This window comes from Cervus canadensis, chromosome X, assembly GCF_019320065.1.
Source record: "Cervus canadensis isolate Bull #8, Minnesota chromosome X, ASM1932006v1, whole genome shotgun sequence".
In the NCBI taxonomy this organism is placed as follows: Eukaryota; Metazoa; Chordata; class Mammalia; order Artiodactyla; family Cervidae; genus Cervus; species Cervus canadensis.
Window position 1 is genome coordinate 115,203,578 of NC_057419.1, and position 21,693 is coordinate 115,225,270.

The 21,693-nt window shown below is 37.4% G+C and overlaps 1 protein-coding gene across 4 annotated transcripts in view; it reads right to left on the reverse strand.

The window, feature by feature from the left end:
• The window catches only part of MBNL3 (muscleblind like splicing regulator 3), a 117,896-nt gene that overhangs the window by 13,109 nt on the left and 83,094 nt on the right, over positions 1-21,693 (reverse strand). For 3 of the 4 annotated variants that reach the window (XM_043459108.1, XM_043459106.1, XM_043459107.1), the window contains exons 3-7: positions 20,350-20,514; positions 6,555-6,749; positions 5,048-5,284; positions 1,721-1,883; positions 19-54 (exon numbers count right to left, since the gene is read on the reverse strand). In XM_043459108.1, the coding sequence (XP_043315043.1) occupies positions 19-54; positions 1,721-1,883; positions 5,048-5,284; positions 6,555-6,749; positions 20,350-20,514 (796 nt within the window). The remainder of the gene's footprint in view (positions 1-18; positions 55-1,720; positions 1,884-5,047; positions 5,285-6,554; positions 6,750-20,349; positions 20,515-21,693) is intronic. The other variant, XM_043459109.1, reaches the window with a different exon arrangement.

Here is a 21,693-nt window from a genome sequence, read left to right on the forward strand (position 1 = left end):
TTTTTGTACAAAACCTACCAACACTTGAAGCGGGTGCCATGCACAGTATTGGCCCTGGACACCATGCAGAAAAGCGTGAAAAGTAAAGAAAAGAGATATTTCATTATTAAAGCTTTATTGATAGAAATAATTTTTAACTAGAATGATATTCTTAGCAATATTAATGAACCAGCACATGCATATCCAGTAATCTCCCATGCTCACAATTATAGCTTAAGACCCCAAACCCAGGTGATCAGAGTAATTCTTGGATTCTTAGGTATAAAAATGAATGTTAATTTTTTCTTTAAAGGCATTAGCTCAACTTAAATTAGTTATATATTTATTTTGGACGAATACATTCTAAGTGATTTTTATTATGAAAGGGAGAGTTTTAATTTATTACATATATTATTTTCAAAATATGCACCAAGATCTGGCAACTGGTGTCAGCAAGTTCTACTTAGAGCACTAATCTACTATCATGGCCTCCCCCACCTAGTGATCAAGGACTTGACTGTGAACATATGGCAAACATGATTTTCACCAAGGAGGGCTCTCAACCTGACAAGGTTTTATTTTGCCATAAATTAAGGGGAAAGGGATTCTTCTGACAGTTTTGCTTATGAATCTAGATTTTTAAATTAGCCAAATCCAGCTCAAAAAAGTCTAAAAATTGTGTTTTTAAATGGTATCATGAAGAACTATTATGGTTAGTAACCAGACAGAAGTTAAGATTTTTATGGCTTCTTTCAAAATTAATTAACTGATTAATATATCAGTGAATCAATGGGTTTCTTTAAGTCCAGGCATATAATACTATTATGTGCTTAATATGCTTATAAATAACAAGGTTTCTAAATTAATTTTTAAAGCATGCGATTTTCATTTAATAGTTTCCAAACTGGGGCATTTAAGATTCTGACCAAAAAAAGAAAAAAAAAAAAAGTCTACTGGACTCCCTGTGGTTAGAATTTTCAACTTATTCCTAAGAGATTATATGCTAATTCTTAAAGTACTAAACCACTGGAAGAAAAGTATTTTCCCCTCATATATGATGTTTATTTTAAAAGACTATGGCTTAAATTTTTCTTTTCAACTTTGTACAAAACTGTTATACTAGTAAATATAGTTGAATATAGGAGGTAATAAAATATGCTGCAAAGTGTTAGGAAAATGTGACAAACTTCCATATATTTTATATTAACTGATTTAAGAGTTAGAGGCTAAAACTCCCTGTTTTACATTGTATTATCTAAATACACACTGTATTATACTGTATATAGTATATATATATACTGTATTATTCTGTAATCTAAATTTAAAGGTAGTTTTATTATAACTATCTTTGGCATATCAAAGATATATAGACTACCTATTTTTGCAATGTTGCAGCTCCGAAACTTTTGTGAGAGCAGACCATTGCCTTTGAAAGTGATACCTAAGAGTCAAAGAATTAGTTTAAGACTGAAACAAGTGAATCAAACATGAAAAGCAAAAATTAAGAAATGCTCAAAAGAAAAATGCTGACAGCGTTTCCTAGTTTGATTTCAAAACCATTAATTTTCAGGAATCACAGGAAAACAGTTTGTTCTGTATGCACACAGACACATAATTGCGTTGTTTTATTTCTAATCAAAATACCCATTGACCATCCTCACATAAACGTTCTTTGAAAGCTGGGGTAAACTGTATTCATTGACAACACCACTCAACTTCCAGGGCCCGGCCCCACTCTCACCTGTAGGAATAAACTGCGGCTGCGGCTGCGGCTGCGGGATCGGCATGTTAGGCAGAGCCTGTTGGCAGTGGAACACGCTGGGATTAAAGACTTGGGGGGCACAATTGGCCTTCTCAAGTGCCGATCTCTTTGGTATCAGTTGAAGTGTACCAGGCTGAAGGCCCTGTGAGGGAAGGATAGATTAATAAACAGTACCAAGGAAAGTAAAATATGTACTCAGACCAAGCAAGCAGCAGTTCCATAAGGTCTGGCCTGGGAACCCTTTGCGAGGGTCACCATTGAGCAAGGTAACCAACTAAAAAGATGAAGTCGTTCACTACATGAGTACATACTCAGTCCAAAACAGAAAAGGAACATACCAGGGAGAAAGAAGTTTTTCAGCCTCACTAATTTAGACAAATGAGTGAAGTTGAAAAGGGATTCATCAGGTGGGCAAGATGTGACAGGATGCTGTTGACAGCAAATAATCATTTAAAATGAACATCAAAGGCTTCCCAGGTGGCTCAGTGGTGGAGAATCGGCCTACCAATGCAAGAGACACAGTTCCGATCCCTGATCCAACATGCTGGGGAGCAACAAACCCAAGCATCGCAACTACGAAGCCTGTGCTTTAGAGCCCAGGAACTGCGATCACTGAAGCCCGGGCACCCTAGCGCCTGTGCTCTGCCCCGACAGAAGCCACCGCAATGAGACGTCTGTGCACCACAACTAGAGAAAGCCTGCACGCAGCAACGAAGACCCTGTGCAACCAAAAATAAACAAACAAGTAAAAATGAAAAATAAATCAAATTAACATCTAAGGGATGCTCATCTATCCACCTATTAAAATGAGATTAGCAGAAGCAACTTATTAACAGGAAAGGGATTTTTGCCAGTTAAAATTCTGATCTAAATCAAGGAGATAATGGCATTTGGGTGAAAAAAAAAGAAATGTCGGTAGATCTGAGTCTGATTCTGTAGCTCCAAAATCCAAAATTCAATTTATACAAGGATTTGGGGTCCAAACCCTATATTTGTGTATTTCCCAACTAATGTGTAAGGAAAAAGCAAATGAATTAATCGCCTGCACCTAGAAACCATAGTTAGCAAAATGTATGCAATTCTCATTTATTTATAGAGACCCGCTGTGCATTTCGGTTTGTACTGTTTGCTTTGTTAAGACCTTGTAAAGCTGAATTTAAGGTAAGAGGTTTTACTCTTACTGAGTTAAAATCTTCCTTTCATGTCTACAATTCTTTAAAATCCTACTGTGCTTATAATATTCAGTCAAACTTGCCCCTGGATCAGATTCACTGGAGAAATTGGACCTCACATTTTCCCCTCTACTAACCGCAGAGTACTTTAAAAACATGTCCTGGCGACAACTGGGTATGCTCCAAATTCTTAAGGAGATGGGCACATTTATGCTGAGTACCTAGCCTTCCATATGCCAACGAGGGCATGCCATGACCTCCTTATTCCTGTGGATAAAGAAGGCCTAACAGTATCCCTATTTTATTTGGGAACTTTATAGCGTCCCTTCAAGTCTTTTATATGCGTACAAGTTGCTTTAAGTGATTTCAATCTGAGCATGAACAAGAACAGGGTAAAAAAAAAATCTCCCTTTCAAAAAGCATTTCAACTGTGAATCCTTACAATACAGAAAGTTTAAACTTCTTCATGCAGCCTCCTTTGTTTAATCTTATCTCACACAATTTCCTATGGGTAAATGCAACTTTTACCTTTAAGACTCTGCTCTGATGACTCAGAAAGGCATTTTATATTGATGTTCAAAAACACCAGTTGAAGGCCTATTATATAGTATACTTAACTCTTTATATGGAAATTTGGGGCTGACATATATATCTTACCAAACACACCAAAATCATCAGAAATAGGCACATACATATGAAAGTCCCATGACTGAGCATGGGACAGGATTACCAAAGCACAGGCAAGCCATTTCTCGTGCATCCCATGCATATGAGAACCTTTATTTTCAGGGGGCCAACTGTACTTCCTCTCTATGCCACCAACAGAAATAACTAACAATTGGAGGCTTAAATTCTGCATTGATATTCTGGATACCTTCCTATTTTCATAGCTAAAAATCCCCTCATTCAAAAGAATTTAAGACAAAAAATGTGATGAAGTCTTTTTTTTTTTTTTAACATTCATTCACAGATTCTGCTGTCCAGATCAAGGGAGAAAATAAGTGTGTTCTATGTTGGTACTCAGCTCTTTCACAAATTAGTGGGTTCAGTTCTGAGACAGCAGGGTTACTGAGGAGGAACAAGTCCAACATTGGTGCTATGGCCACAAAGCTGTCACCTGTGAGAAAAGTGGAGAAATTTGGGGTATTTGGCTTAGAGAAAAGACATGAGAATCAGGTTCCTATGAAACAGGGATAGACTTTTTTTGGTAATAAAATAAGTGTATGTTCCAGTTAAAGTGAGGTAGAGTTGAACTTAGTATGAGGAAAACCTTCTCAATAAATAGGGATGCCTGAAAATAAATGTATCTCTCTTATGAAAAGGAAAGATCTCTGTCATGGGCTTCAGCGTCACAGAGGTGATTTTTTCCCACAGTCAGGAAAAATGAGGTTTCCTCAGAATGTTGTCCCTTATTTGGGTTATACCCTATTACATGAGGAAAGGCCCAGGATGTAAAAGAAATGGATAGCTTACAGCCTATCAAAATAATTGACAACTATGACAAACCTAAGTAATCATAATTCCTATTTTTCAGCCTATCACACAATAGTGTTATGCAAGTATTTTTCCTACCTCCTACCTTACATAGTTAAGTAGAACTAACTTTCTCAAAAATTTACTTACTATGCCAACTCAATAGTCAGGCCTTTTCTCCCAACCATATAGAAATTACCCCTCAAGCCTTGCCTGGCTGCTGCCTTGAAATCATCAACCTTTGGGAAATTAGAACTTAATTACCAACTCATCCTCCAAGTCCTCTGTTTTTGAAAGTTACTAAGGATATTACCAGCAAAGTGCCCATCTAGGTGGCTCACAGGACATTAAGGTTAGTTAGGCTGTAAAAATCACTCAAAAATAATTTACTGCTTAAGTTGTATAATTTACTCCTTCTTAAAAAATGGGAGAAAAAGCACAGTAAGAATCATTAGGAAAGCTTTTAAATAATTACCTTTAGAAACTTTTAGTGAATTAGAATAAATAGGTTCTCTCCTTTCCAGTTTATATCCTGAGAGATTCATTTTAAGGTCCACTCATGACTATCCAAGATTGTGATTCCAGGGTATTAGACAAATTGAGGCATATATGAATCATTTATCCCCAAACAGAGAGTCAACAAATCCTGACCTGTTCTTACCATTGCAGTGGCAGCTGAATGGTTCATCTGGTAATGAGCTGCTTTGAGTTTGGCTTGCAAGTGCGCAGGAGGATGAAAATACCTGCATTTCTCTCGGGAGCATCGACCTTTGATGTAATCCATGCAGATGGTCACAGTATTATCACTTGCCTCAATCATGGACACATCAGTAGGGTGAGCATAGCGGCAATCATTCTCACCACGGGTACAATTACCTCGCTGAAATTCACGGCAAACCTTAAAGAAAAAAAAAATCACATTGACGCTTGGAAGGTTATTAGTTTTTATTTATTTTGCCAGTGAATGTAAGAGCAACAGTACACATTCTTTTGTCATCTATTTAGGAAAAATTTCAAAAGCTGAAGGATAATGTCAAGCCATAGTCACTATGAGACAGAAACATAAACAAAATTTCTCTTCCAAGAAAGATAACAATCCATTGTCCCCAAAGGAAGTCTGTCAGCTTTCCTTACATTGAAATGAAAGTATTCTTGAAAACTAGGCTTCCCTGGTGGCTCAGCAATAAAGAATCACCTGCCAATGCAGGAGATGCTCATTCAATCCCTGGGTTGGAAAGATCCCCTGGAGTAGGAAATGGCAGCCCACTCCAGTATTCTTGCCTGGAAAATCCCATGGACAGAGGAGCCTAGTGGGCTACAGTGTATGGGGTCATAAAAGAGTTGGATATGATTTAGCGACTAACCAACAACAACCAATTATTGAAAACCAGTTTTTAATCCTCCACTTGATATACAGCCTAAAGTGTAATTAGCTACATTTGCAAGAGGGGATTATGTTGTTAAGGGCCAAGATGTGTCTTTATCACACAACAATGTGGTTTTTACAAGCAGACTTGTGCACCATGACTAAAGGATATGTACAGATTCCAGCCCAATACATGGCCAAGCACTGGAGGAGTTGCCAATGGAGCTGACTTGGTAAGAAATTGACTAGTTAGTTATTTCAACTTATGAAAAAGGACATAGTTTGAAGGACTTCCATAAATCGAAAAGCTGTTTGCAATTTTCTTTTAGTTTCCTTTTCTTAGGCATAAGGATAGTTCTGATCTAGCACATCATTCTTAATATGGAGAAATAGGTTTAGACTCTATGAGACTCATTTACATTCTGCATTCATAGACAGCTAATGGGTCTTTTATTTTCAGTTTGATTATTCTAGCAAGTAGAGATCCACCAGTGAATACAGACTGTAATTCCAGACTGTAAAGCTGGAGCTGCCCACCAGACTTTCTGTGCCATAGCAGAGGAGATGCACAGTCTGCGGCCGGGCAAACCAGGACATTGTTTGACCTACGGTACAACCGTGTACTTCATAACAGGGTAAAATTGCAGTAGTAAAATGTCTAATACTTCTCTGAGGTAATATCCCAGAAGCTTAAAACCCAGATGTACTTATTTAAAGCATTCAAGACACCAGGTTCTGGAAATGTTTATGCATAAGGCTGATATCTACCCTTATAAGTATTCATAGATTTCTACACAAATACCTCCAGTTTATCTGAACGGATCGGTTTTGGACCAACAGCCCCTTGCAGTGGAAGAGGTGGGTTTCCAGAAATCAGAACAGGTCCATTTTGTACCAGTTCGGCGGGGACCAGTCCCATCCCAGGATGAGGAGGTAAGTAAGGATTGTAAGCCATGGCAGGATTAGCTGCAATTGCAGGATTCACAGGAAAAGAATTCTGTGTGTTTAAAAGAGGAAAAAAAAAGGTGTTAGAGGTCAATAGATTATTCCTATTATTACACAAAGAAGCAGTCTTTCAAAAAGCGTAAGCCATATAAAAATTTACCATTGTATCTTCTGATTTATTTTTAGTCTCATATTAATTCCCACACAAGAATTCCTTTTAAACCAACAAATCTCTTTGAGTAACAAACTCACTGGTAAGCTGATAAACCAAGCCACATAATTTTAACAGTTATGAATTAGGTAAATCAAATCACACTGATGGAGTCTGTTCCAAACATGTTTTCCCTAACACTTCCACTTTTATCTAAAAACCTTGCCACCATCTAAAAACCTTGCCACCATCAATATCATATATGTGGGCAATCTGAAGGTCCCATTCATTTCACTATCCTCCTTTCTCTTCCTGGCAGTACTGGTTTGCTCCAAAGCTTCTGGTCCTACCATGGTTCCCACCTGCCCTACTGAACACTTGCTTTTCTTCCCGGCCCACTATCAATTATGAAGACAGGCAAGGAGGGAGGAAGAGAGGAGTAGATTTTAAAAGGTGAGAGCTTTAACTTCTTGCTGTCTACCTAAAAGCAGATTGCTATGGTCATTTTTTTTAAGAGGTCTTATTTTACAAACGAATCTGACTTGACTAGCCTTGTCTTTATCTAAGGGACCAGATGATATGCACAGTTTAAAAGAGGGCCCTAAATATCCTAAATAGGATTCCTACTAGGCAGGGAGAGTTAACAGGATTATAGGTACATACATACACTAGAGTATAACTGGTAAAAGTCTTGGAAATGCAAAAGGCTATTACTGGGTTTTTAAATTTTTTAACAGTCCTGATCTCAAAGTGTGTAATATATGTATTGCCTTTATTATTATCTGTGATGAAATAACTTATCACTTTACTCTGCTGTTTTCCAGTTTGTTCCACATGGGAGCGTCTTTTCTTCTCAATGTGGTCATCCCCTAGAGCACCCAATATACATAGTGAATGACTGATAAAATCAATGACATAATTTAAAAATAAATGTAAACATTTTAATGAATGAATAACAAATCCTGGTTAAATGTAGTATATTTCTAATAGTGACTTTATAAGGTAGGTGCACTGCTATCCAACTGGTGATGTCTCATGTATTACTAACAGCATGTGTTCTTGCTTTCTTTTTAATTTCTTTCACTAAAAACAAAAATCTGTTGCATTGTCAAGCTGTGCCCACATCTTGTGCTAGATCACAATAACAGGAACAGTTCTAAATGGAGGTAGAATAGGACTCTGTAGAGTATGAAGTGAGGGACAATCTATATTCATGCTGCCACCCTCTAGTTGGAGTTGAAAATTTCACCAGCATAGCCTTCTCCATGTAACCCGTGTTACAAACCACATTCACCTTGGAAGGAAGGGCTTCCCCATTAGCACTCTCCCTTAAGATGAGTTTGTTGTTTAGTCACTAAGTTGTGTCCAACTCTTTTGTAATCACATGGACTGTAGCCCTGCCAGGCTCCTCTGGTCTATGGAATTTTTCCAGGCAAGAATACTGGAGTGGGTTGCCATTTCCTACTCCAGAGGATCTTCCCCACCCAGAGATTGAACCTGTGGCTCCTGTGTCTCCTGAGCTGCAGGCAGACTCTTTACCATTGAGCCACTGGGGAAGCCTTAGATGAGTTTTGTTTGTTCAGTTGCTAAATTGTGTCCAACTCTTTGCAACCCCATGGACTGTAGCCCACTAGGCTCCTCTGTCCATGGGATTTTCCAGGCAAAAATACTGGAGTGGGTTGCTATTTCCTTCTCCATAGGTGAATTTATCATTAGCTAACTGGCAAATTAGGAACAACAGAAAGAGCATGTCCTGCTCCCTTCCAAACTGGTAAGACTCATCACGGTAAGTAGAGAAGGCACGGTGGCCAAGAGCTTTTAAGAGGAAAAAGGGGTGACCCCAGGTGGCAGGAAAGATGATGGGGCAGTCAGAGGAAGTGCTTTAAGGTTTGAGGACAAAAGCCACGGGCTGACCCAGACTAACTAGCACTGTGATATAACAGGTTATAGGAACATATCATGCTTCTCACAGAATGAAATATAAAGCTTCAGAAATTAACTGATGTGATATTATTTTATATAATGAGCTAAGACAGACCTTATTAATTTGATGATTCAGGCTGTCTCAAAATTAGCAAAAATCTCAAATGGTAAAACAGAACCCAGAAGAGCCATTATTATATTTTATTATATTTTCTAAAGCTACTGAATTAAAAGGAAAACTGGCAGATGAGTGAGTTTTCTAGATTACAAAATTATTAATCACTAATAAATACTGATCAATTAATAATATTTAGGAATAACGGACATGTAGCAATGCTTCCTATTATAATAGCTCCGAACTTCTGTATTTTTTTCCTTCCTTTTTGGGGGAAAATTTACTGGTTAACTTGGAATATATTTTAACCTTCTTAGGTTTGTTATATGTTCCAATCTCATGAAAGCAAGCTGTAAATTAATTGGAAGTGTATATAAATAGTGCAAGGGGCTTGCTGAAAAAGTTTAGGGTTTGTAAGATTATACTGTATCATATTTACATTTTAAAGTTAGCGTTGTAGATTTTATAAGCATTTCCTCTTTGGTATAAACTTGATTCTATAATGCTGTTTATTGAGAAGAAGCAGGGTTTTTTTTTCTTTTTAATTTTCAACCCCTTGGGCACAGCTGGAACTCCTGAGTTTCTTATTTATTTTCAAATGGACATTTCTGTTTTTCACCACCACCTCTGCTCCAGGGTAAGTATTCCATTTTCATGAATTTGAACATTCAAGGGCTTAGCTTTATTTAACAGCCACCTGTTATATCAGGCAGCCGCAAGTTCACACATTCAATTTTAATTAGCAAATTTAATCCTTCCTGTACCTGTCTTGCAGCCCTTGATGTAAGTTGAGCTAAACATGAACCAATCTGTGGGGTAGTCTTAATTTAAAAAAAAAAAAGGTACCTAACAGGTTGAATCTGATTTCTATATTCAGACCAAACTGACTGGGCACTTAAATATGTTTCAGATATTCACTCAAGCCTACAAATCATTTACTAAATATTTGAAAATATGAGAAAGTTTTTCTCTTAGAACAAAGGGTATGGATTTTCATCGTTCTTGAATCTTATAAAACCAACAAGAATGATGGCAACAACTGACTATATGAATAAAAAAGATCACCTAGACAATTATTTACTCTCAATGTGTCTTGCAGTATTAGCTGCTAGGGTAGGAATTCCCACAAGTTACTGGTTACTTGCATGTGTGTGCGTGCTAGTCGCTTTAATCATGTCTGACTCTTTGTGACCCCATGGACTAATGTAGCCCACCAGGCTCCTCTGTCCATGGGATTCTCCAGGCAAGAATACTGGAGTGGGTTGCCATGCCCTCCTCCAGGGGATCTTTCCAACCCAGGGATCAAACCCATGTCTCTTCTGTCTCCTGGCATTGCCAGATGGGTTCTTGACCACTAGTGCCACCTGGTACCCCCAAGTACCTAGGAACAATCAGGGCCTTAGGAAATGCATTCTAAAATCTGGTGAATTGTCTCTAGAACAGTGGCACCTAATCTTTTTCAAGCCCTGAACTTCTCTGAGAGTCTGATGAGAGCTGTGGATCCTGCCCATGGAAAAATTAATATGGGTACAAATTGTGATCTCAAGAAGTTCAAGGACCTCATAAAGCTCACTCCTGGGTTATGGAGTACTTACTGTTCAAGAGCTTGTGTTCTAGGGTAATAGTTGGCAAACCATAGCCCCTGAACCAAATCCAGCCTGCCCTGTTTTTGTATGGCCAGAATGGTAAGAGTGGTTTCTCTATTTTTATTTTATTTGTAGTTGATATACAAAATTGCATTAGTTTCTGATGTACAGCAAAGTGATTCAGTTTTATATATTATATGCATATACTTTTAAATATTATTTTCCATTTTGGTTTATCACAGGATATTTACTATAGTACCCTGTACTATACAGCAGGACCTTATTGTTTATCCATTCTAGATATAAAGCTTGCATATGCTAGTGCCAAACTTTCAACGCAACCCCCTCACCCATCCTCCTGGCAACCACAAGTCTGTTCTCTGTATCTGTGAGTCCGTCTCTGTTTCATAGATAAGTTCATTTGTGTCACATTTTACATTCCACATATAAATGATATCATATGGTATCTGTCTTTCTCTTTCTGACTTCCTTTACTTAGTATGATCATCTATTTGCTATAAATGGCATTTGCTATTTGCTGTAAATGGCATTGAAAAGTTCACTCCTTTTTATGGCTAAGATTACATTATATATATATTCCAATATATATAATTAGCTTATATATGTATATATAGGGTACTATAAAATAGCACTGATATGAACATAGGGCTGTGTGTATCTTTTCAAAGTTTTATCTGGATCTGTGCTTAGGGGTGGTATTGATAGATCATATGCTATTGTTGTTGTTTAGTCACCAAGTCATGTCCAACTCTTTTTCGACCCCATGGACTGTAGCCTGCCAGGTTCCTGTGTGCATGGGATTTCCCAGGTAAGAACACTGGAGTGGGTTGCCATTTCCTGCTCCAGGAGATCTTCCAGACCCAAGGTTTGAACCTGCATCTCCTGCACTGGCAGGCAGATTCTTTACCATCTGAGCCACCTGGGAGGCCTGTGATAGATCATATGCCAACTCTACTTTTTAGATTTTTGAGGCACCTCCATACCATTCTCCGTAGTGGCTGCACCAATTTACAATCCCACCAACAGTATAGGAGGGTTCTCTTGTCCCACATCCTCTCCAGCATTTGTTATTCTCTACATTGTAATATCTCATAACACATGAAAATTATATGCAATTCATGTTTCAGTTTCCATAAATAAATTCCACTCTGCTCACTCGTAGACCGACATAATGAAAAGCATGGATATCTGTTTTTTCTCGTTACAGAAGAACCTATGTAATATCCTCAACTCTTGTCTCTTGTCCCACAAAGGCTGAACTATTTGTCAGCCATTTAGAGAAAATTTTGCTGACCCTCATTCTACAGGATTCAAAAATATAAAGCATTCAATTTCTGAAGTAAAGCACTAATTATATAAAAATCTATGGATGTGAATTTAATTACTTGTAGCAAGATTACACAAATTGAAGAAATTAGACTTTAGAAACAAATATTAAAGTGTTCACTAAAATGTTCTTTTACATAGTTACTAAAATTCACATTCTTAACTATTTATTTATAGAATAACTACTTGGTGACTAAGAATGGGGAGATAGATGGAATCCTGTAAAGGAAAAATTTTAGGAGCCACCGCATTTTGATCTTAAAGGATTCTGAAGCATCTTTGAATAATAATACAATTCAGTGAAAAACGATGCCTCAAATAAATATTTCTAGTTTACACAGACATCTTAGGAACACTGATTTATTACTTAAAATGAGTTATTCCTCAAGGTAGTATAAAGAAATAAAACCTAATAACAGCTTAGATCTCTTTGCAGTAACTTGAATAATATCCAGTGTCAGTCACAATTATTGTTGGATGATGCAAGATACTTAACTCACTTAGGCTAATCCTGGCCTGAAGTCAACATCATAATTGAGGCCTTCCCTCTAAGCTCCTGTCTAAAGGTGGACAACTAAACATTTCCTTTTATAGGATGGTAAACATTTGGTAACAATTTGTTGACTTGATTTTAATGCCAGAAATATAGCACTCTTAAATTTTAGCACTCATAATATCTTAATTTTATTACTCATTTACAAGCATTTATATAGTATAAAAAGCAGCCCCTTTCACCATCACCATGCATATTTCTATCCTTGGATAACCCCAAAGCACAATGAAATGTATCATTTTCATTTTCATCAGACTTTATTAGATGTTCACAAGGAGCACAACTGAATCATTTTGTTTCAGTTTTTCCTTGGTCATCTCCACACTCTTTGACTGGTGTTATGGGGGCACTGAAGGAGGCCCACATAATCTCCAGACTAGTTCATTGGTCCCTCAGTAATTGAGAGTGAACTTTATAAACAGATGCAAGCTGATAGTGGTGTTTATGTACTAATCATACTTGTTAATAAATAAGCCACTGTGGCTCAAAAGAGAGTGAAGAAAAATACTTTCAAGAATCAAAAGTGAATAGTTATCCTCAACTAAACCTGGCTTTTCTGACCTTATTAATCATGTCTCCAAATAAGGGGAAGCATTGAAGGGAGGAAGGTAGGTTGAAGGATTGATAGATTATCATGGGTATAATAGGTGTAAAGTCGAGCAAGCAAGAGGGAACAAGTTATGGTTTGGATCTTCCCTGTAGGTGGTAAGAAGCTGTAGAGCAAGCCACAAATTATAACCAACAGCATAATAGCAGGTGATTCCTAGAGAAGGATCTGGTAAAAGGGTAAATGACTTGTTTCTTAGTTGGGGGTGGGGGAGGGTGGATTTTAACTTTGTTCCTGAGACATGAACAAGAACTGCCCTAAAAATTATTTGTTGCTAAATCACTATATAATAACATTGGCAATTCAATTAACTTCAATATAGCACTAGGAAAGAAAAAGTATTTAAAAAATAAATGACTACTTAATTTTAACAACAGGCATGAGAAAAAGGGTTTGGGAGGAGGGGAAAATAACAAGAGCTGAGAAAAGCAAAAAAGCCACAGAAAGCCTGGAGACTAAAGACATCTCAATGCAAATCCATGATAAATGGATGCAAGGGGTTATAATTATCAGCGGTTTAACAGAGCACCACCACCACCAAAACAACGGCACAAAATAAAACCTTTCATGGCTCGTATAAAAAAATCACTCTACAGAGGAAAAAAAAAGCTCAAAGCTATAATAATACAAAGGATCAGGTAGAAATCAGAAACTAAGGGGATCACAAAAAAATTAATCCATCATCTTACTATTGCTAGATCATATATTCCTAGAGGATAGAGAATATTTCTAATTTACCTTTTTATCTGTTTCTTAACTCTTTTAAATGCCAGGCATGAGTAGACACTCAAGAAATATTTAGTGAATTGAGTCAAAATGGATTCCTAAGCCATTGATTACTTTTAGGTTTACCAGTTAGAAAAATCAAGATAAAAAACAAAACAAAACAAACACTCAGGGATCAAAAGCAGTGGTAGAGAATTCCATCTGTTTTGCTCTCTGGTGGGGAAAACTTTAAGCAAAGACCACTCCCAAACTGTCTTTTGATACAGATGTGAAATGCTACATAAACAGTATGAGAACCACGGGGTATTGTACACATACACATGCATGTGTGCGTGCACACACCCACACCCACACGTATGTATGCATGCAGTTTTTAACTGGAGTGGCTAAGTCATCAATATCAAAAGGTATTCAGTGAAGAGTTTTGAAAAAAATGGTTTAGTGATAATATAGACTGAAATATACAACTTATTACAAAAAGTGTGGTTCCAGGGGACAGGTGAATTGCTAATGTGATATTCACAGAATGGCTGAAGAGAGGAGACTAGGGGAAGGAGGGTTTCAAATAATATTTAGTTCATCTATAAAGATTGTTATGGCTTCCCAGGTGGCCCTAGTGGTAAATAATCTGCCTGCCAATGCAGGAGACATAAGACACACAGGTTCAGTCCCTGGTTCGAGAAGATTCCCTGCAAGAGGGCATGGTAGTCCAATCCAGTATTTCTGCTAGGAGAATCCCGTGGACAGAGGAGCCAGGCGGGCTAACGGTCCATAGGGTCACAAAGAGTCGGACACGACTGAAGTGATTTAGCACGCGCATAAAGATTATTATGGCAGATTAGGATTATTAGGGGGAAGGATTACTGGGTGGCGAGCGCAGCCATGTTTTTTCACACTAGGTCTCCTCATGGCCCTGTCACTGACAAACCACTGAATTTTGTTGATCTAGGCAAGAGGATGGTGATAAGAAGAAAAAAAAAATCATCCTCTCTAGGGGAGGCTGCCAAGCACTGGGTTTGTTCTTGTTGCTGCTGTGATTTTCTTTATCCTCCGCCAGGGAAAATGAGTTTCACAGACCTTCCCAACTTCCTGCCTTCGTCTCAATGGTGATGAACGGCAAGCCATGCTGAGGGAGCTGCTGGAGCTTAGACGGTGACCGTGAGCAGGAAAGCTAATAGGCCCACATGGTCTCATTAGCACCCCGCTCTCACCAACTGAGCTAACCGGCCCCAGAGGAGAAAGACACAAAATGGGCTGAGAGACGATTACATTTTAATTTATCCCCTGGGAATATATGAGGGAGGATAAAGGGAGAGTGTTGAGATCGGTTACTATCAAAGAAACTACACACTGTGAAAGACAGCATGTACAAATGCCCTCTGTTCGGTGGCAGAAGTGTAGCATTTTTGTTTCACTTTAAAAAAGAGATTTCACCTTGTGTATTAAACCGAGTTGGGGCAAGGCAGCAAAGCTCCCGCTGTTGCGATTTCTTTTGTTTTACTGCTAAAGGAGTTTTAAGCTGTGTGACATACACAGCCTCAGGAAGGGAACTGAATAACTACTCTACCTTGGCCCAGTAATTGCAATCAGGAATGAATCCAGGATCTGAGGGGCCTGCAGTTTAGGTTGTTGGATAGAGAAGGGGAGCCTTAAGAACAAAGAATATACAAATAATTTTGGCAAATTTTATAAACACATTGCTAGGCCTCCTCCTAGGGCCTTGGAAGGAGACCATGCAAATAAGGGGTCCAGAGCCTTCCTTCGCTAACCTCAAGGAAAGCTTGGGAACAATCTATAGAACAAATATGTCTCAGTTGCTATATCTGAAAGTAAAATCTTTTCTAATTTTTTAGAAAACTTAGTATAATCTTGATAAAATTTGGGGCTTGTAGCATGGTACCACTTCAAATACTCCTATGATATGATCTGATTAACCTCAAGTCAACGTGGATATTCACATGATAACAGCCATAAATATATTAAGAGCATATCAATCTTATAACTACATAATGCCTGTCGTCTACTGACTTGAACATTTCACAATAATCACTTTACAAAATACTGAATGTCACTACATTAAGATGAAAGAGATTAAATTTCATCATTTATTATTTCATGAGTAGGTAAACGGAGAAACTCATTGAAGAATCTTCATTAATATTCGCTGTAACTTCTGGACTGACCATGAGACTGGTAATCTAGAAAATTTTAATAATTTTTAACAGAAGAGCCCTGAAAACAGGGAGATAGCATAAATACTTCAGCCAATAGTTTATATGAAATAGAAAATCTATAACTCTGACATGACTATGCAAAATGTAAAATGTATCGAGGTGAGGAAAGGATATTATCCTTTCATCTTTAACTATGAAATGATTTATCATTTTCAAAAATTAAAAAGTAAATAAATATTTTTCAATTTTACTTCTATTCATTTAAATCTGTCCTAGTCAGTCCAAAAGTACACAGAGTAACATAATATCTTAGAGCTCCTATTTAATTAAAGAAGAAAAACACTTGATACACTGGAGTCTAAAAATACTGATATTATTAATTAGTATATATCCCTTCCTCCTATCTACTGGAACTTCCTACTTATCCCTGTTTGGTCTTGAAGTGTCACCTCACCTTTATTCTTTACTACATTAATGTCAGATAGACATATAAGCTTGTTTCTTTTTTTTTTCCATATAAGCTTGTTTCTGAGAAATGTATGTGGTAAATAGAATTGTAAAAATGATGTAAAAAGGTGGGGAGGGTCTAGACAACATCAGATGATTCTATCTGTGATAAAGAAAAAGGCTGAAGTCCTGTGTTTATAGACTGTGGTTTGGAATACTATGACTTGGCCACAAGAATGCAAGCCATGAAAAGCATACAGCAGACCAGAGGACTTGGCACACTGCTATGGCTGAGCCAATAACCTCTATATAAATCATCAGATGCATACACTCAACTGGGGCAAGTTTACCTTCATGTAAAGAACTGTCTCCATGTGAATCAACCACATTCAAACAGAGAAAGGAAAGGTATTTACTAGATTATACAAAATGTCTGAGTCAAAATATTTTTATAGCCTATAACATATCCACCACCACACACACACATACATACATTACATCTAGCAGTGAGAATCCTTCCTTGGAAATTTCTTTCTATAATGAATATTCCAAGTTATGAAAAGATCTGAAATTCCAAACATTATCTGTGCTCAGAAGTTGGAACCCAGTGTATCTGCTTGCCCTAAAATTCTTCTCCAGTGCTGTTTGTCTCTTAATTATGCCAAGGGGAGTTCTTATATAATTTTGTATAATTTTTTTTTGCTGTGAACATCAGCAACTCTCTCTTAAACTGCACTGAAAAATACTAGGGAGTTGCACCCTTTGTGTCACTTACTAAACTTCCTCAATAAAGCTACCAAAAGCTTTCTGAGGTGGAATTTTATACTCGCAAATGTCAATTCAGATCTGTTAGATACAGTGAATAAACTTGCCTGCTACAGCAAGCATTCCACCCAAATTGACTAGGTGTGGCTTTTTTTTTTCATTGTTCAGTCACACTGAACAGAATCTGTTCTCTGGCTACATCTAGGTTGTCATTCCCTTTATCTGCGGGCTTGTAATAAGCAAACCGTACTCAATTTTCCAAAAGCAGACGTGCTCTTCCGGTATCCTAGAAACAGACCAAAGTGTGGTTTGTGGGAAGACATAAGGTTCAAGGCAGTGATACCAATGGGCCTTAATATGCAGCCAGACAAACAATAGGACTGGAAATTTAAACATTAGCTTGAATATTTTAGGGAAAAGAATCAGATGGTCAGAGCAGGAGGGATATATGCAGTTAGAAGGGATAGACAGTTGTTTAGGGAGAGTAGGTACCAAAGAAACGAAGTAAAATTATATGTTACTTCCATAGTAAAATCAAGATGCATAATAAAGAACATTTCTTTCAAGTCAGACTGGTAAATGTCACTTAAAATTGCTCACACTAGCTCAATGACAATATGCCCACAAGGCAGCTTTCTAGACCACAAAAGAGGATCATATCAACCATCTCGAGGTTAGCTTTTTGTACACATAATAACTGCAGAAATTAATCTTTTATCAGGTTATCACATCATAACAGCTATTGTTAAATAATCTACAAGATAGAAAAGCAATTTCCAATTGTTCCCTGGGGTCTTTTAAGTAATGTCTCGTGTCTTGTGCTATGCTACAAAATAAATAGTACTCCTGTGAGTCATAACAGTCATATTCTGCAGCCTGAAATTACCCCCATTGAAGAAAAAAGGGAAATGTATTCTATTATAGAAAGCAAGGAGAATCAAATTAGAAAGCACAAAAGGCTGAAAAACTCAATGAATCTCTCACTGGACTCCAAAAAAGTCACTCCCTGATCAATAATGCATGAAGGGTTGAGACTTGGCATGGAGGCACTTGACGGGAGGCTCAACAGAAGATGAATAGTCTGCCTTCTGTCTTTACCCCTATTTTACCCCAGGCCCTTGCTCTCTGATTCCCTGAAATAGGGCAGTTGATTGATGTCCCTTGACCTTTGAAAAAATATAGGCTCCAGCTGCATAGGAAATGCTGGGCTCAGGTGTGTGATAAAATCTGGCTCCTATTCTTTGCTCAGTCTGAAAATGGGACATCCCACAAGAGGCCGAGAGTGGTAACGGTGGGTAAAAGGCTCCCTTGCTTTACTCCCCATCTACTCACATTTTCTGGACTCACCAAGCATATTCATTTCTCTGTGGCTTTATTTATACTATTCTCAGTATCTAGAACACTTTCTCTTCCCTATCCCTTCAAAACCAAGAACAAACTGAAATACTTCAGTGTTTGAAAGCTAAGGATAGAGTTTGGAGGAGTTCAACCATATAAAGTATTACTAAAGGTCAAAGAGGAACTCCAGGGAGCTCACTGGTGACATTCTGGGAACGAATTTATCAACGTAATTAATCAGCACTGAGTTCCAAGGCAAGTATTTTTGGCAAAGGAGTAAACACATGAAATCTATTTATTTTACTTAAAATTTTCTAGACATTCTGGAAAGAGTATCATGGAACAAAATTTTAGTGACTTGTCAATGCCCCTAGGACCCGTTTTTTGCATTATTCATAAAGATGTACCAATTAAGGGGTGCCCTATCTACACAGATGTCCTTGAATTCTGAGAAACAACTTTGTAATGAGATAGGTTTTGCTGAGAGCAGGCTGACCTACTCCCACACTTTGCTTATATCTAAATATTACATACATCTTTCAGTTTTCAGTGTGTTCATTATATAGTAGCCACCAATGAAATGGGTTACAAATAAAGATAAAACAACCCTTTCCAAGTACTAGCCTGATAATGGTTTAAAGGAAGTAGGCCAGCTGGAATTAGAATGAGACACCATGGAACTAAATATGAGACCTGGAAGAACTCAGTAGACAGGGACAGTTTTCAATTCCACCTCAAACAGTCTAAGGCCAAACTGCAACTGTATATTTTAAGGTATTAAGACAAGATGAATTCTCTGTAGGACACTTAAATCACTTTTTAAGTGATCCATTTAAACTCAATGATCCAAACAAATACTAGACGTTGGTCTAGAATGACACCAAAATATTAATTTTACCAAAGGGAAACTTTGTGGCCAGGTTAAGTTAAAACCCCCATCAAACACCTGGCCAGTATCCCTCAAGACTGTTAAGGTCATGGGAAACAGAAAGACTGAAACAATCACAGACCAGAAGAGAGAGCACAGATAGGATTCAAATAAAATACACTGATACCCTGCACTGGCCACTGTAACAGAAAGAGCACACTAGTGAATAATCTGGTGAAGTCTGAAGAAAGTCTGGAGTTTAGTTCACAGTAATGTGTAGATGTCAGTTCCTTAGTTTTGACAAATAAACAATGCATATAAGATATTAAAAGTAGGAAAAACCAGGTGATGGGTAATATGGTAAGTCTCAGCACTATCTTTGCAACTTTCCTTTAAATCTAAAATTATTTTAAAGTGAAAAATCTAAAAGTAACAACAGAACTATCAAAGAGCAAGGAAATTTATCTGAATTAATATCCTAAATTAAAAGGTTTCTATGTCATAATAATCAAACCTCCTCTCTTCTTAAAATGTATATATATTATATATTAATAATAAATTATTATAAATATATAATATTTATATATAAAAATAAAGATATAAATTAATAATAATAAATTAATTAAAAATAATAATACTTTTATTAGTATTCTTCTATGAATTACATTTTTTTGATTTATTAATTTGCTGCATTGGGTCTTAGTTGTGGCACTCAAGATCTTCAGTTGCAGCATGTAGGATCTAGTTCCCTGAACCAGGGATAGGACCCGGGCCCCCTGAATTGGGAGCGTGAAGTCCTAGCCACTAGAACATGAGGGAAGTCCCTATAAGCTACATTCTTGGTTCCTGCAACCCACTGTTTAAATCTAACACACCTGATTGCTCCCTTCACATGCATAACATCTTTGGAGTGTCAATTAACATATTAGCTCGCATCCTCAATCCTTCGGTGACAACTTCCCAAAGTCCTTGCCAGGTTATTCCAGTGTAGATATGCACCCTTAAAAAAGGACATACATACGCAATTTTGAAAAAGCAGAGCTGTGACTTACAACTGGTGGCATCTGAGCATTCTGGAACATAAACTGCATCTGCTGGGCGAACATAGCGGCGGCACTCTTTTGTTGAATCAGATTGTTCCGTCCATTAATTTCCAGCTGCGTTTTCAAATGTGGAGGAGGGTGAAGGTACTTGCAGTTCTCTCTGGCACACCGGCCCTAAAAATGAAGGATTTTATGAATTGACATTAATATATTAAAAAATCTGGTGTGGCTAAGAAAATAAGAAAAGTTTATTAATCTCTTAGCATGTGGGATGAACTGTTTAAGTACTTTATGTGAATTAACTTATTCAGTCTTGATACATGATACATGCCCCCTAAGACTGATAATCTCATCATTTTTATCTTCCAGATGAGGAGATAAAGAGGAGTTGCACAGCTAACAAGTGACAAAACCAGAACTAAAACCTAGTTAGTCTGACTCCAGAACTCATTCTGGTAGCCACCTTGTTCTGCCCCACTTTGGTATGCATCAACTTACATTTAAAATATAATACATCAGGGATAGTATATAATCATAACATTACAGATGTAAATAAAAATTTCCCAACATGAGACATAAAATCAAATATGATCTAGGATGTGGCTCTACATGTGTAATCAGGAAAAATAAGGGAAAATGTTAAATATATACACATAAAAGTATCTTCTAACTTTTAGATCCATTATTCTGGACAATTTTGGCTCTAAAGTTCTTTTTCCTGAATCCATATGATGTGAGAAACTTCTTGAAATCCACTGATCTTTTGTTAACTGAAGAATAAATCTCTTCTACCTCACAGTTATGCTGCTCTTTAGATCCTAGAGCGAATGGCCCTGAATCATTTGGATAACTGACACCCAAGTATATTTGGGAGTGGCAGGTTATTTGAATGTTTTAGAGATGGTTCAAGCACTTCCAGAAAGGATCATATGGCAGTGCTGTGGAACAAAACATGTTTTCGGTGTTACCTAAATGCTGATATGGCTGCTAATTATGGTGTTTAGTGTGGTAGCAAAGGATGTTAGTGACCAGGTATTTATCACATTGTCAAATGTGTTATGTTCTGTTTGTTTAACTCAAGTACTATACAAAGCAGCTAATAATGATGATCCAATTTGGGTTATTAAGTCTGCCATAATCCCTTTAAGATAAGCACAACTGCAAGCCATTCTTTTTTCCCACAGTTGCTAAGATGCTTTATAGCAGGAGCTTACTTGGAGGGAAGGGTGGAAAAAAAAAAGGCAACTTTTTTTGTACCCAAGAGTGCAAGTTGCTAGGTCACCTGAATTCCCAGGAGAAAATCAGTTAGTTCATCAAGTGTTTTCAACACATGCTATGAATTTTCTGTATTTA